We start from the raw sequence: 16,015 nt of genomic DNA on the forward strand, positions 1-16,015 counted from the left end.
TGTTTTTTGTTTTTGTTTTTTGTTTTTGTTTTTGTCATTTTTATTATTGTTGGAGGACAGCGGGGTGCAAGGGCTTGTTATATTACCCCAAACAGCTTTGAGCTTGTAGACAGTCCTCCCAACGGTCTGGAGGACAAGTTTGAGATGTTTTTTCGGGTGTTACTTTTGATTTGGAGTTTGACTTTTGTTTTTGTTTTGTTTTGTTGTTTTTTGCATTGGTTGTTGTTATTTTAAGACAAGCTCACACCATGTCGCCTCAGCTAGCCTAGACCTCACGATGTACATCAGATTGGACTGGGGTTTATACAGATCCTCCTGCCTTAGCCTCCCCGATGTTAACATCATTGGTGTGTCCCACCATGCCTAGCTTTGTGCTCATGATTTTAAAGTCTGCACATGGTTCCCAGCTCCAACAGCCATTGCTGTGGTGTCTGCTGGTGACTTCCTCTCTCCATCACTCCTTCTGAATTGACTAATTAGGATTTGGTTGTAAGCAAGAACTAGTGCTGAGGTTGGACATGGGCCCCGAACCACCACCCCACCCCCATCCACCTGCCACTAAAATATCCCATTCCTAAGGGTGCAGTAGGCAGGGCTTGGTGTCCCTGTTTAATCCCAGGACTCTCACAGCCACCCTGCAGATAACCTTACCCCCTTCTATGGAGGAGTCAGTTTTATCTGTTCCTATGTAAATATCTGGAAAGAAATCTCTATCAGCGGACACATAGAAAGAGACTGCTTCTGTCCTCTGATCTATTGATTAACTATGCTTGTTCAGGGATGATTGCTTCCTGCCTCATGGAAAGGAAGCCTCTGGGTAGGTGGGGAAGCTCAGCCTCACACTGAGCTGGCAGCTGCAGGAAGGAGAGGAGGAGTGGGGCCCCAGATCAAGGAGAGCCCTGGATGGAACACCCCAGGGTGCCTTTTTCGGTTTCTCATTCTGGTTTTGTAGCTCCCTCCCCTCAGTGTGCTTCCTCCCCAGCCTCTGTCTGACAAGGTCTCATTGTAGCCCAGGCTGGCCTTGAACTCACTGTCCTTTGGCTTTAGCCTCCTGCATGCTGAGACTACAGGCGTGAGGCTCCCTCCAGCTGCTTTCTCTGTCTCCCTGGCAAACAGCAGGTGAGAGTTTCACTTCTAGAGAAAGAATGAGATCACAATTCCTAGGAAAATCCTATTGGGTCAAACACCTGCTCCTGGACCCAAGCACTGTGGCTGTCAGGCAGGGAGCTACCAGGCCCTGGCTACTCCCTCAGGAAACATCTTGAAGAGAGTGGATGGGAGCACTCGGAAGTAAATCCACAGGAGAAGTCAGACTCTGGGGGGGGGGGGGGGGAAGAGGGGAGGGGGGAGAGGTGCCTGAGGTTCTTCTGGGTCAACAGTGTGGGAATGTCCACAATTCTATGATGGCCCTCATGGGCCCTGAATCCAACTTCATTTGCCTCTTATTATGCATCTGAAAGGATGTGATTTGTAATTTGCCCTTAGCTTCTCTTTAGGAAACTAATCTCTACTATCTATCTGGTTTTTTTCTTTTGGTTTTGTTTTAGTTTTGGTTTAGTTTGGTTTGCTTTGGTTTTTTGAAACAGAGTTTTGTTTTGTTTTTTTTCTTTTTTTATGTAACCCTGGCTGTCCTGGAGTTGCTTTGTAGATCAGATTGGCCTTGAACTCACAGAGATCTGCCTGCTTCTGCCTCCCAAGTGCTAAGATTACAGGTATGCCTCACCATGCCTGGCCATCTATCTGTTCTTTTACCCAGGCATGCCCCTTGCTCTCTGACCCTCTGTGTGTTTGAATATAAAATGAGAGAAAACCCTCCCTGCAGTGTAGCCATGTAACTCCGTGAAGCCACATTACAAACAGGATGAGAAGGCAAAGAGGTTTGAAGCTGGGAACAATGGTGAAGGTCTGAGGTGGAAGGATCACAAACTCAAGGCCTCTGCTGGCTACAGAGTGATGTCAAAGAGGGCTGAGGCTGTGACTCAGCTGGTAGAGGGCTTAGCATGCACAGAGCCCCAGGTCTGATCCCCAACATCCATCCAGCACCGCATGCCTGTGATCCCAGCACAGGGCGGTGAGGGTAGGAGAATGAGAAATTCAAGGTCATCCTCAGCTACATAGAATGTTCGAGGCCAGACTGGACTGCAGGAGACCAGTCAGAAAACAACAAACCCAGAGTGAGTTCAAGGCCAGCTTAAGCAACTTACTTAGACCTTGTCTCATGATAAAAAAGGAGGAAGGAAGGAAGGAAAGAAGGAAGGAAGGAAGAAAGGAAGGAAGGAAGGGCCGTGGACCTGACATGTTTGTTTGTTTGTTTGTTTTTGAGACAGGGTTTCCCTGTGTATCCTTGGCTGTCTTGGACTGACTTTAGAGACCAGGCTGAACTCAGACTCACAGCAATGCGTCTGCCTCTGCCTCAGGAGTCCTGGGATTAAGGGCGTGTGTGACCACGCCTGTCTCAGATATTTATTGTTGAGCAGCAAACCATTCATCTAGCAAGCATGAGGCTCTAGGTTCAATTCCAAACACAAATAATCAATCATGTTAAAAGACTAAGGTTTCATGTGGGAGAGACTCCCTAGAAGGCGCTGGTTTCTGCTTCTATTATTGTCAAGAAAAATTAATAAGCAAAGGAAGAGAGGAGAGGAGACAGGAGAATGAATGTGTATCCTCAAAGAACTCCAAGCAAGTGGGCATCGTGGCGTATACCTTTAATCCCAGAACAAGGGAGGCAGAGGCCGGTAGATCTCTGTGAGTTCGAGGCCAGCCTGGTCTACAATGCAAGTCCAGAACAGCCAAGGCTACACAGAGAAACCTTGTCTCAAAAAACCAAACTAAGGGGAAAAAACAAAAAGTAAAAATAAAAAAGAACTCCAGGCAATGTGTGGCTCATCCCTGCCATCAGGTCAGCTGCGGATGGTGCATAGCCACCCATAAAACAGAGGCAGAGGCTTCAAGTGACATAATCTGAATGTCTCCCAGAATGTCTAAGGAGCTAGCTGGTCCCCAGGCTAGTCACAAGCATACTGAGAGCCAAGGTGCTGGAGACTCTGGAATTTGCAAGTATTGCACTTCTCTGTCTGTTTGCTCTTAAGCTAGTCCTAGGAGGAGAGACAGTTTCTACAGCTTCCAGAAACATCCATCCTATCCTCTGGCCCAGACATTGTATCAAGGGAGAAGGTGGCTGGGGGTCGTGGGGTCTCCATATGGACTGCAGGCCCAGGCAGCACCTCTCAGCTTCCTCCTTGGCTCCTGGTCCTCTAAAGATGGTGCCTCGTGGAGTCTGGAAGCTGGGAGGGAACCCAGCATGCCCTCTCCCTGCCTGACCCGCAGCTATGGGCAGTGCAGATAACAATCAAAGGTGGTATTTGAAAAACAGAAGTGGCACCTTCAGTGGTCATGAGTGACCCACTTATTGTAATGGCCTCCTTATTCAACACTTGTTTGTTCCAAAGCACCACAGCTTTATTTTTTATTCTATCATCTATCTATCATCTATCTATCTATCTATCTATCTATCATCTATCTATCTATCTATCTATCTATCTATCTATCATCTATCTATCTATCTGTGTATGTATCATCTATCTCTCTATCCATCTATCTCTCTATCTATATATCTACCTGTTTATCTGGATGAACATGCCATAGCTCATATGTAGAGAGGAGAGAACAACTTGGGGAGTCAGTCCTCACCTTCTTTAATGTAGGTCGTGACTCTCTAGCTCAGGTCCTCAGTTCAAGGCCAGCCGAAGCCAAATGAGACCCTATCTCAGGAAAGAGAATCTTCTTCATCTCCTTCTTCTTCTTCTTCTTCTTCTTCTTCTTCTTCCTTCTTCCTTCTTCTTCTTCCTCCTCCTCCTCCTCTTCCTTTTTTTTTTTGATTTTTGAGACAAGAGTTCTCTGTGTAGCTCTGGCTCTTCTGGACTCACTTTGTAGACCAGGCTGACCTCGAACTCACAGAGATCTCCTTGCCTCTGCTTTCTGAGAATGCTGAGATTAAAGGCGAGTGTCTCCACTCCTGGCGTGTTATTCTGGCCCTCCTAAGGACATTCTCTCTGTGTTGACACACGTCACAGGAAGTGTTCATGATGCTAGGAGGCATGATTCTCGGCTGGTGAAGTAAGGGGAACTCCTTTGACTCTCAAGTCCCCCAGTTGTCCTCACTCATCCTGTCTCAGTTTGGAATGGGGTGCAAGACCTGGATCCAGTCCTTGTGTCCCCGCCTCTCAGAGTAAGAGCAGTTGGCCGGGGGGTGGTGGTGCACACCTTTAATCCCAGCACTTGGGAGGCAGAGGCAGGTGGATCTCTGTGAGTTCCAGGATAGCCTGGTCTACAAAGAGAGTCCATGACAGTCAAGGCTACACAGAGAAACCCTGTCTTGAAAAATAAAACACACAAACAAAAAAGGAATAAGAGCAGTTGGGACATCAGCACCACCACCATTTCCCTGCTCGGAAGTTCCCAGTCTTCCAGCGTGTCTCCTTCTCCTGCTGGAAGCTCAAGGACCTAGCATATCATTCTTAGCTTCCTGTGTGTTTCTTTTTTTTTTATTTAAGATTTATTTATTATTTATACACAGTGTTTTGCCTGCAAGAGCACCTGCAGGCCAGAAAAGGGCACCAGACCTCACTATAGATGGTTGTGAGCCACCATGTGGTTGCTGGGAATTGAACTCAGGACCTTTGGAAGAACAGCCAGTGCTCTTAACCTCTGAGCCATCTCTCGAGCCCCCACCCAGTGCCCCTTTTTTTCCTCACTTCTTCTCCTTTCACCCTGCCTCCTGCCCCTTTCTTTCCCTCCTTCCCTCTCCCCCTCCACACCATTTCTATTCTTCCTCTTCTCCCTCTTCTTCTCTTCCTCCTCCTCCCCTCATCATGTGACCCCCAAGTCCCTAGGGCTTTCTAAGAAACTCCTAAGGAAGCAAAAGAATGAAGTCTAGATGGGCAGAGGTGGTGCACTCCTTTAATCCCAGCACTCGGGAGGCAGAGGCAGGAGGATTGCTGTGAGTTCGAGGCCAGCCTGGTCTACAGAGCAAGTCGATGACAGCCAAGGCTATGCAGAGAAATCTTGTCTCAAAAAACAAAAAACAAAACCAAAAAGAAGAAGAAGAATGAGGTCTAGAGTGACAGGCCTCTCGCCAGCCGCTTAGACAGATTCTGGGGAAGAGGTGTCCCTCATGTCCAGAACAGAGACAGAGCCCCCCTTCATACTTAAGTCCTAGGACTCAAAGACTGACTGAAAATAATCATCCTAACTTAATATCAACCATCTGCAGCCTCCCTACAAATAACCATCTTGCTTTTTCAAGGATCCACAACAGATAGAAATGAACACGGTACAGCATCCATCAGAAAATTCGAGTCAAAATCGATTAAAAGTTGAAGATACAAACACTTAGTTCTGTATCATGTCAGCCTCTGACACAGGGCTAGCAGATACTCCTGTGGCCTTGAGATCAGTGGGAAGTTTGGGGAAGTGGCACAATAGAGCATTTTCCCTTTGCCCATCCTGTACAATCCCGCCCCCTCCCCACCATCACCTGTCTTATCTCTTCTGAGGGAACCTGTGAATGGGCTCCAACCCCTGAAGGCACAGGCCTGTCCCCAAGCTGGGCTTCAAACTGGGCTCCACTTAGCATCCTAGTGACCCACCAGGACCTTGCGGCCACTGAGGTCAGTCAGCCTGGAACTAGCCTTGATTGCCACTCTCACAGTTTCCAGAGACCCAGGAATCTGACAAGTGCCAACTTTACTAAGCTCCCCCACCCCACACAGCACCCACACAAATGACCCCACAGGCTGCTTAATATGGAGAACTATTTATTATTACTCAAAGCTCAGGGTCCAGAGAAGGAAAGCTGGAAGCAGAGAGGAAGGGCAGAGGTGGAAGGCTGAGAGGAAGAAGGGCAGGTGGGTGTCTAGATGGCAAGCCTAGACGGCGGTGGCAAAGCCGACTCTGTTGTTGCCCATGTCAAAGATGGCGTAGTAAGACCTGAGGAAGACATCTCCAAGGATCCACATGGGCTGGCCACTCTCAGAGGTCAGATAGGTGGTCTCAAGGCCAACCATGCAGTAGCTGCCCTCCTGTCCAACAGAAAGACAACAGTCACACACTTGCTCAGGTGTGGACTTAACTTCAGCCTTGAATGACACAAAGACTGTCCAAAGGGCTCTTGAGGCAGCTGACCGTCCATAGCAAGGACCGCAGGGGCTTGAGGGGAAAAGGGGGTTGTTTCTCCAATAGCTGACTTCAAGTTGCAGTGGTTCTAAGAGGCTGAGGCCTTCTTCCTTCACAGACCACCCGCCCCCCTGCTCCAGGCCTGCACCAGGTGAGCCTGGTCATTAGGCCTTGAGGACAGACCACCTTTGTTTCAAACCTTAGCATAGCTTTTCTAGACTGACAGCTCTGCCCAGAGGAACTAGGCCTTACCTGGATGATGTAGGCAGAGGGTGACAGAGGGAGCTGGACACCGTTGAGGACAAAGCTGAAGGTAGGCAGGCTGCTGACACTGTCACAGTTCACAAAATACTGCAAAGAGGAACAGGGCCCAGGCTGATATATCTTACTCAGAAGAGTGCCAAACACAGCTGCTGCCTCAGCGTTCTACACCCTAGGCCCGTGCCCACTGTCTGCTGTGGACCTGAGGAAGCAGCTGGCCTCCATACTCTTAGCATTCAGCAGCATTGGCCCGGATTGGGAGGGATCTGAGGAGCCCACTACGCTAAAGCATTGCTCCTGAAGGACTGTCCATTCAGAGAGATTGAATTGCTGCCCTCACTCAGCAAGTGCCCTTTAACCTACAGATCTGTAGATCATGGAACTTTTTATCGGTGTCATACACAATCTCACCCCTGGAATCAGTGAGATGGGCTCCTTAGCAAACCTTCTGCAGGGCTTAGGACCAAGCAGGCCAGGAGAGCATGGGGAAGTAAAGGGGGTGTGGCACACAGAGCTGTCCCTTGTCACTCATTTATGTGACCCCTTCGGGTTATTTGATTCTAATCCTAAAGCCCAGACAGTGTTTGATTCATATTTCAAGATGACTTCAGCTCAGAGGAAAGTCTCGCCCTGCCACACTCCGTCAGCTCCAGCCTTTAGGTCTCCACTGTACCAGGGTCACTACCACCCTCCCTGCCCCCACCAGCGCCTTCAGAAGCTAAAATCCTGGAGGCCAAGGACTCAGCTATCTTTGTGTTCCCAAAGAGAAACTGCAAATCACACACACACACACACACACACACACACACACACACACACACACACACTCACACACACACCGTGTAGGACGGCCTCCGCCAGACTCACCTCTCCATATTCTCCCTCCTCGGCTCCGATGGCCTGCAGCAGCTCACTCAGGTACTGGGAAGGCATGGTGAGCAGAGAGGTGCCAGTGTCTACAATGCCCTGACAGCCCTGGGAACACCAGCCAGAGGCCTGCTCACCAATAAAGAACCTGAATGGTAAAACAGACAGCGGCCTCAGCTCCCACCTACCTGTCCCAGGGAATCAGAGGATCTTCCTAAAAGGGCGCCACAGGTGGATGCATACAGAGACAAGTTGTTCTTGAGGACAGTAAGGGGACACCCATGTCACACCACCTTAGAGTCTATATGAAGACATATAAATGGCCTAGACACAGCAAAAGCCAGAGCCACTGGTTGTTGTAAGGAGTTTGAAAGGACGTGCTCTGAGTCTAACCTGTGGAGTTAGACTGCGGGGCCCTCATTGCTGAGATTGGATGGGCTGCCCATCTCTGTGGCCTCAACCCCATTTCTCCAAATTTAGCTAGGCTTTTTTGTTTTGTTTTGTTTTGTTGAGACAGGGTGTCTCTGTGTAGCCCTGGCTGTCCTGGACTTGCTTTGTAGACCAGGCTAGCCTTGAACTCACAGCAATCCTCTGCCTACTAAGAGCTGGGATTAAAGGCGTGCATCCCCAAACCCAGCTTTAGCTGGGTTTTGATGCTCCTGGATGGCTTGGGTCGCTGTGACTTTGGGAGAGGGCATATACTAGAGACTCTCTCCCTCCCTCCCCCACCAGCGGGTGTCCGCATTGGCCAATAGTTTCTAGGGTTGTCTTGAGGTACAAGGACACACTCCCCAAGGCCCCACCACAGACTCACTCTTCGATGCTAATCTGCCAGTACAGCTCCTGAGTGACAGGAACCCAGGTGATCTCCCCAGTGTAGAGGTTCTCATCCACACCTCCAAACACGATCTGTCCTCCATTAGACCCCTGCTGGCTACAGAAGACACAAGGCAAGGGAAGGCCTGAGCAGCCAAAGAATTCCTGTGGTGAAACAGCTGCTTCCTTCTTCTCACACTGAGGCTCCCTCAGACTGGCGCTCCGTGGGGACAGTCAGTGTTCCCTTCAGATTGGAGCTTCCTGAAGATGGGCTGTTTCCCTCAGATGGGCTGTCTGTCTGGGCCTCTCAGAAGCCTCAGTGCTTCAGACTCTGGAGTGAAGATGGCCCACAGAGCCCCAGCCCTCCCTGCAGGGACTGATGCTTTGTGAACCCCACCAGCTATTGTGTTGTCTTCTGCTTTTTACCTCATGCCGCCTGACAGAACTCGTCACACAAGCTGGCTTGTTAACTTTTCTATTGAAACAGACAAGTGAGGCTTGGGAGAGGGGGTAGTGCGAGGGGGGAGAAGGAAGAAAGTCTTTCACATTGTCCTGGTAGCCCTCCCCAGCAAACAGTAGAGAGTGCAGGGATAGACTGAGGTGACAAAGAGAGAGATTAAAAGAGGCAAAAAGTGAGTCAGGAGAGTTGGTGACAGTGAAGCTGCCTATGTCAGATCCAAGCCCTCAAGCCTGGGCACTCCCTAGAAGGAAGCTAACTCAGAAGAAAAAATAGAGACACGTGGGGCCCAGTCAGGGCCTGCTCTGGTCTGCTAGAGGGATAACCACAGGTTACAAGTCAATCCTGACCTAAGCCCCAAAGGCTCCAGACCAGCTGGAACAATAGAGCAAAGGAGACGAAACAGGAGACTGCTGTGCAAGAGAGATGTGCAGGAGAAAGTCCAGGCCAGTGAGGGCCCTCAGTGAGACAGGCACAGGAGTCGGACTCAGGAAGTGCTGGAGTGAAAGCCAGACTCCCAGACTTGAGCCTGAAACAGGAGGCTTGTCACAGTCAAAGAGCACAAAGGACAGTGTGATGGCAGGATGGCTCAGCAAGTGAAGCTGCTCCTGCCCGAGCTTGACAAATTGGGTTCCATCTTTGGGACCCACGTGGGCCCAAAAGGAGGGAACCAACTCCTGCAAGTTGTCCTCTGACCTCTACAAGCTCACTGTGGCCTGGGCCCCAACCCCTGCTCTAATACAAACAAATAACTGTTGAAAAAAAAGGGGGGAGCAGACAGGAAACAGATCTAGGGTGGGGTGTGTAAAATTCAGGAACTGGAGAGGGAGGCTCTGCAGGAACAGGTGGGGCTGAAGCCTCCAACCCTCAACCTATCACAACTCAGTTGGGTAGTGGAAGGACTGAGGGTTTGTAAGTGGTCGCTTACCTGCCAAGGTAGACACCAAAGAGTGGCTGGGAGAGGGCACCCTCGCTCAGCAAGCCCTGCAGGGCGGTGGTGGCGCCCCCTTCAGACAGCCCAGGGTAGGCCAGGCCCATGATGCCATCAAATTTTGCATAGACAAAATTGGTACCTGGCTCATTCTCACTCAGGCCAAACTCCTGGTTGGGGACCTGAATGCCTTGGACCTGGAGAGGAGGATAAAGAGAGGGATGGTGACTGGGCCTCCCTGCTCCTCCAGAGCCCCTCACTCCTGTTCATCTCTCCTCACTTCAGCACCCCTCACAGGGGCCATCTTCAAGTGTCAGGACAGACCCTGCACTGTCCCTGCTCCTGCCCTGTCCCTCCCTCCTCTGAAGATCTATGTCCCTGATGAAAATGGCCACAACCAACGGCTTCCTCCTGGCTTCCTCAGCTCCTGACACTGAATGGCCATGAGTAAGAGTCAGCAGTGTGAATGGACGAGGTCCTGTGCAGACATCCGTCCTATGAGCAGCATTTCCATCACATTTCGGGGGCTCTATCTAAGGCCTCCCCCATCTTCCTCCCATACCCATCCCCCAGCTAGGAGTAGGGACCCTCACTCACGGTCATAGTGTCATAGCCAAAGAAGCCAGTCAGGCTGCCGGTACCATACTGCAGGGAGAAGGTCTGCCCTTCCGTGTAGTAAGTGGAGGACTCACTGGGGTTGTAGCGGGCATGTGTGGCTGCAAGGGCAGGTGGGCTGATGAGTAGAGCCCAGAGCCTGCCATCCCTCCCAGCCTGTGCTTAACCCCAGCATCCCCTACTCAAGACTTCAAGGGGTGGCCAGCAGTGACTCACCCATGAAGAGCCCTAGCACAGACTTAGGACCAGAGATAATAGGACCCCAAGGCTCTGGAAGGGACCAAACTCTATTACAGAGGTAACTTCCATCTCCCCGTGCAAACTACTGCAGGAGGAGACCACATCCAGGATTGCTCCCACCCATCCTTTAGACACCCTTGATGCAAACATGATGCGGAGATTACCCACAACTAAAGGACTGCCTTGTCCTGCTGACCAGGATGGGTGGGATGGAACAAAACGGAGTGGGGGAAGTGAGCTGCCAGAGATGGAGGAATATGTTTCTTAGCAAGAAAGGCAAAGGAGCCACCCAGCTGCAGGGCCAGCCTCATTGGCAAGGCTTGGATTCAACATGGGACCTCATGTGAGTGGGGAACTGCACCCTCCCCTCCAGGAGTGAGTTCCCCAGCATCCCTAAGGAGATGTCTGCCCCTTCTGCTACCCATCCAGCACTCACTGCAGGCCTGGCTCTGGCAGTAGACAGAAGACACCCACAGGTTGGAGGAGCCAGTGTCGAAAAGGACCAGGAAGTTCTGGGGTGGAGTCCCGATGCTGATCTCGCCATAGTAGGAAGCCTGATGGGGCAGAGGGGATGAGGGGGATGTGACAGGGGAGACATTAGCTCTCAGAGATCCAAGGGCTCAGCTATAACAAAGGTAAGCAGGAAAGAACCCAGCTTGTGCCTTTCAGACCACACCAAAACTAGCCACCCAAGTCTTCCCTCATAAACTGCCCCATGGGAGGCAGAGGCAGGCAGATCTCCATGAGTACAAGGCCAGCTTCTTCTACAGAGCAAGATCCAGGACAGCTAGAGCTATTACACAGAGAAACCCAGTCTCGAAAAACCGAAATATAAAAATAAATAAAAATTTAAAAACTGCCCCAAGCCTAGGGATGCTCAGTCTATCCCTGGCCAGTCAAAATGTTCTTTGTGGGCTCAGAGGCAAGGACAGTAAGAACTTCCCTCAGACTCTTTAAACAGTTGCCCACAACAGATTAGAAGAAGAGGGTACACCTCAAGGCACTGAGGCAAGGAGATTTCAGCTTTGGTAGCAGATTCAGAGACTCTTGGGGCGGTGATGGTGGGGTTTAAAGGGTGGCTCACAACCATCTATAAGAAATCTGGTGCTTTCTTCTGGCATGCAGGCAGAGCACTGTATACATGATAATAAATGAATAAATATTTTTTAAAGGCTTACGTCCATGTAGGCCATGGGCTCATAGAGCACACTGAAGTCACCAAAGCTGCCCAAGCGGTACTTCCTGCCGATGTCGTGCTTGTGGGTCTTCAGAAAATCTTTGAGCACCCCCTTCTCCTTCATGGTCTCACGGACAGTCTTCATTTTCTTCAGGGGGACCCTGAGGAAGGCTGCGTGTCAGGCCAGTGCCCTGGGTCCTTCCGCCCAGACTGCTCCCCTCTCTCCTGTCCGTCCGTCCGTCCGTCTGTCCATCTGTCTGTCTGTCTCTTTTTCTCAGTCTCTGTCTCTCTGTATCTCTCTGTCTCTGTCTATATGTCTCTGTCCTTCTGTCCTTCTGTCTCTCTGTCTCTGTCACTGTGTCTCTCCGAGTCTCTGTCTCTCTGTCTCTCTGTCTCTAGTCTCTGTTGGTCTGTATGTGTCTGTGTCTGTGTCTCTCTCTCTCTCTCTCCCTCCTGGCTCCATCTGTGTGCCTCCATCTCTCTACCACTCTTTCCCACAATGGCCATTGTTTGTATCTCTCTTCCCTCTCATCTTTTTGTCTTGATTTCTTTCTAGCTCTTTCTCTCTTTGTCTTTTTTTTCCCTTTCCTCCTGCTTCAAACTCCTCCTAAGTACTTGCTCCAAGATTTAGGAATTAATCAGCTTCAACCATATCTACCTTCACCCCCACATGGAAGCACCCCCACATGGAAGCACCCCTGCTGCCCAGGCCCCCTGCTCTAATAAACCCTGCAACTCCCTCCCAAGAAGGGGAGAGCGCCTTGGAGAATTGTCCTTGTTAGAATCAGTGTGTTTATGTCTTTGTACCTCAGGCTGGCCTCAAACTTAGTACATATCAAAGAGTGGCTTTTACCTTCTGATCCTTCTGCCTCTACCTCCCAAGAATAGGCCACTCCACCCCATTTCTAGGGTGCTGGGGGTCAAAGCCAGAGCACCATACATGCTTGGCAGGTATTGCCCAACTGAGCCATATTCTGGCCCACATTTTAATAGGTGCCAGAGAAAGTAAATTCCCCCAAAGTATCCTTTCCCATTGTGGTCCTCGATATTGAGCACCAGCCCATGTCACAGAGCATGGAGTAAGGGGAATCGGGCTGATCCTCCCTATTTATCAGTAACATCACCATCCAGAGGAGTCACTGTGTTTCTCGGGACATTGGGAAAGTGGCTTGGGAGCTGCAGGGTTAGCACTTTGCAGTCATGGTTTCTGCCAGTATCACCATAAGCACGGCTGTCACTGCTCAGAGGTCTCTGCAGAGGCACCTGCTTGCTCTGCAGCCTAGAATTCCTTTCTCTTTTACTTTGTTCTCCATCTTGCCCCTTCTTCTCTTAGAACTCTCTGTTCCAGCTTTTCTGTGCTAAACCTCTTGACAAGAGTCACCCCAGTCGTCTCTGCTGAGTTTGCACAATGGAAGTTTCTGGGAGGAGCTGACTTTTCACCCAAGAAACTACCAGGCAGCAGGCTGAGAAAAATGGCTCAACATGGAAAGGTGCTGTTGTCAAGCCTGACGACCTGAGTTTAGCTCATAGGATCCATATGGTAAAAGGAGAGCACTGAGTGCTGCGCTTTGTCCTCTGACCTGCACATGTGGTCAGTGGCATGGGTACACTCACACTGGCCCTCATGGACACAAAATAAACTTTAAAGCAATAAAAAGATTGAGTCATAATTTAAAATGATGAGGTACCAATGTCTACAGATACTCAAGTCCATGGGCATTACCTATAATGTATGCGAATCCTCCCACTACCTCAAATTATCACCAGATTGCTATTAACAGCTACTAAGGGGCTGAAGACATGGCTCCGTGGATAAGAGCACTGTTTCCTCTTCCAGAAGAGCGAGGTTCAATCCTCAGCACCCACAGTCAGTTGTGGTTCCAGTCCCAGGGGATCTGACACCTCCCTAGCACCATGCACTAGGCTCCAGGCTCCCACTGCAGGCTCTCTGTGCCTATAGTGGTCTCCAGTCTCACCTGAGCAAAGATGCCTCCAAGATGGGGAGGCAGAGCAAAGCTACCACCATCCACTTCATGATGACGATTCGCAGCTGGTCTCACAGGAAAACCCGCTCCGAGGTGGACGGTTGCAGTGGACTGAAGACCTGAGCACTACTCCTTCCTGTTATATACCCAGGAGCTGGCCCAGCCCCTGACTCCCAGCCCTGGGTAAGCATGACCCCTGCCCCGGACCCCAAAGCCAAGGTGTTCCTTGGACTCTGCGTATCAATAGTTTCTGTGATTTTTTCTTTCTGGAGCATGACCGTGACACTTTTCATCTTATTGACTTTTTAATTCAAGCAGACAAGGCTGGGGTAAAGTGATAAGAGCAAACAAAGTGGCCGCACCGTGGATTGGCCAAGATTACAATGCCCCTGGGAATCAGAGGCAAGATGTAGGGTGTGAGGGCTTGAATGAGGGACCTGGGACCTGACAGCTGCGCCCTCAAGCTTGGCACTAATGAAATTTGGAAGCAAATAAGCCGGGCATGGTGGCGCACGCCTTTAATCACAGCACTCAGGAGGCAAAGGCAGGTGGATCGATGTGAGTTCCAAGCCAGCCTGGTGTACAAAGCAAGTCCAGGTCAGCCAAGGCTAACACAGAGAAACCCTGTCTCAAAAACCAAAAAAAAGAAAGAAAGAAAGAAAGGAAGGAAGGAAGGAAGGAAGGAAGAAAGAAAGAAAGAAAAAATTTAAATCAGATAATTCTTTGCTCCAGGCACTGTCCTTGGTTACTGTAGGGAGCTAGTGGTACCCCAATCTTCCCACTAAAAGGCAAGAGCAGCCCCCCAGTTGTAGCCACCAAAATGTCTCCAGGCATTGGTGGTTTCCCCTGGAGACAAGTCCTTGAGGACTGCTGTTGTATCTGCAAGCGACATACTTGAAGATCTGACTTCAGTCCTCCTTCCCAGTACCCCCTAATACATCTCGTTGCAGGGGTTAAGGGTGTCTGCAGGATGAGGGGCCAGGGACCAGCCTGGTGGCTATGGTCACAGTGGCAACAGTGGCCATATGGGCAATGTGAACACTGAGACCAATGCTGGTGGATTAAGTCAGAACTGATTGGGGGCTTGGGAAAATTTTGGCATGAAATGGCGTAAACTCAGCAGGGCTCTTTTATAGGAGAGTGTCACACCAGCTCTGCCATATGAACCAGGACAGATGCTTCTGTCCTCCAGTGTCAGGCATACAGATGCATGCCACCACACCTGCTCTTCCTGTGCATGCTGACCTTCAACTCAAGTCCCCATGCCTGCACGACCTAGGCTATTTGTATGCTTTATTTGGAGATGAGGTCTCAAGTTGTGTTCTTGGAACTCTCTATATAGCCCAGGTTGGCCTGGAATCCTCAACCATCTTTGTGCCCTAGCGCCCAAATTCAGGGGTTATAGGTATGAGCTCTTACACCTGAATCTTTTTATTTTTGAGACAGACAGTTGTACATTGCACAGGCTAGACTGGAACTCACTCTGTAGCCTAGGCAGGCCTTTAACTTGTCATCCCCCTGCCTCAGCTTCAGGTAGGTTGGATTACAGGCCTATCCTATAAGTAGGCCAGGCACTCCTATGTTTAGGGCTTCTAAAAATTCCCCTATCTCAACTGGGCATGGCGGCGCACACCCATCACTCAGAAGACAGAGTCAGGTGGATCAGTGGGAGCTCCAGGTTAGCCTGGTCTACAAAGCAAGTCCAGGACAGCCAAGGCTACAGAGAGAAACCCTGTCTCTGTGGCTCTATCTCCTCCCATTACCTTCCCTCAAGCCCTTACTCATGTCCACTACCCACTTCACCCTCTGACCTTGCTACGACTTCCCCTTCACTTGAATTAGCTAGGCCGCCAACCTGCTCACCAGTGAATGAGTGGGAAAAGGCCCCTGACAGCCCTCTCTGTTGCCCCTTACCTCAGACTCTGGGCCCCATCTAGACTTATATTAGGACATCCTAGCTAAATTGACAGGCCCCCGGCGTTCCTCATCCCGTCTACCCAAGTTGGCCCTCTGAAATTTTTGCCAGTCACTTCAAGGTCCCAAGACCTCCTCTGGCCCTGGTCTGTCCCCTGCCCAATATCTAAAAAGCTCAATTTGTATGTGTCATGGATCGTCAAGACCTGAGCCTCCAGCAGTCTCTGATGGTCACCAGATGTTTCCTGGGTTTTTTTTTTTAATTACACTTATTTATGTATGTATGTATTGTGTGTGCATTTGTATACATGGGTGCTTGTGTGCTGTGGCATATATGTAGAGATCCGATGAGAACTTGCTAGGGTCAGTTTTCTCCGTTCATCATGTGGGTCCCAGAGATTGAACATAGGTCATCAGGCTTTGTGACAAGTACTTTTACTCACTGAGCCATCTTACTGCTCCTCCCAGTCCCTTAACCCCTTTCCCCCCTCCCTCATCCCCACCTCTGCCCCACCTCCCCACCAACCTCTGACCCAGTGCATCTCATCTCTGAACCTCCCAGTGTGCGGAAGCTG

The 16,015-nt window shown here is 50.2% G+C and overlaps 1 protein-coding gene across 1 annotated transcript; it reads right to left on the reverse strand.

Annotated features, from left to right (window-relative positions):
* Window positions 1-5,847: 5,847 nt before the first annotated feature.
* On the reverse strand, window positions 5,848-13,576 carry LOC311580544 (gastricsin-like; the record flags this gene model as incomplete). Its single annotated transcript, XM_084752194.1, has 9 exons — window positions 5,848-6,083; window positions 6,430-6,528; window positions 7,306-7,453; window positions 8,120-8,239; window positions 9,507-9,706; window positions 10,107-10,225; window positions 10,801-10,918; window positions 11,543-11,702; window positions 13,518-13,576. 9 exons carry the CDS (start codon window positions 13,574-13,576, stop codon window positions 5,931-5,933), a joined length of 1,176 nt encoding a protein of 391 aa, XP_084608320.1. The 3' UTR covers window positions 5,848-5,930.
* Between the last annotated feature and the right edge of the window lie 2,439 nt (window positions 13,577-16,015).

This window comes from Acomys minous (assembly GCF_964271855.1).
Source record: "Acomys minous genome assembly, chromosome: 13".
NCBI lineage: Eukaryota > Metazoa > Chordata > Mammalia > Rodentia > Muridae > Acomys > Acomys minous.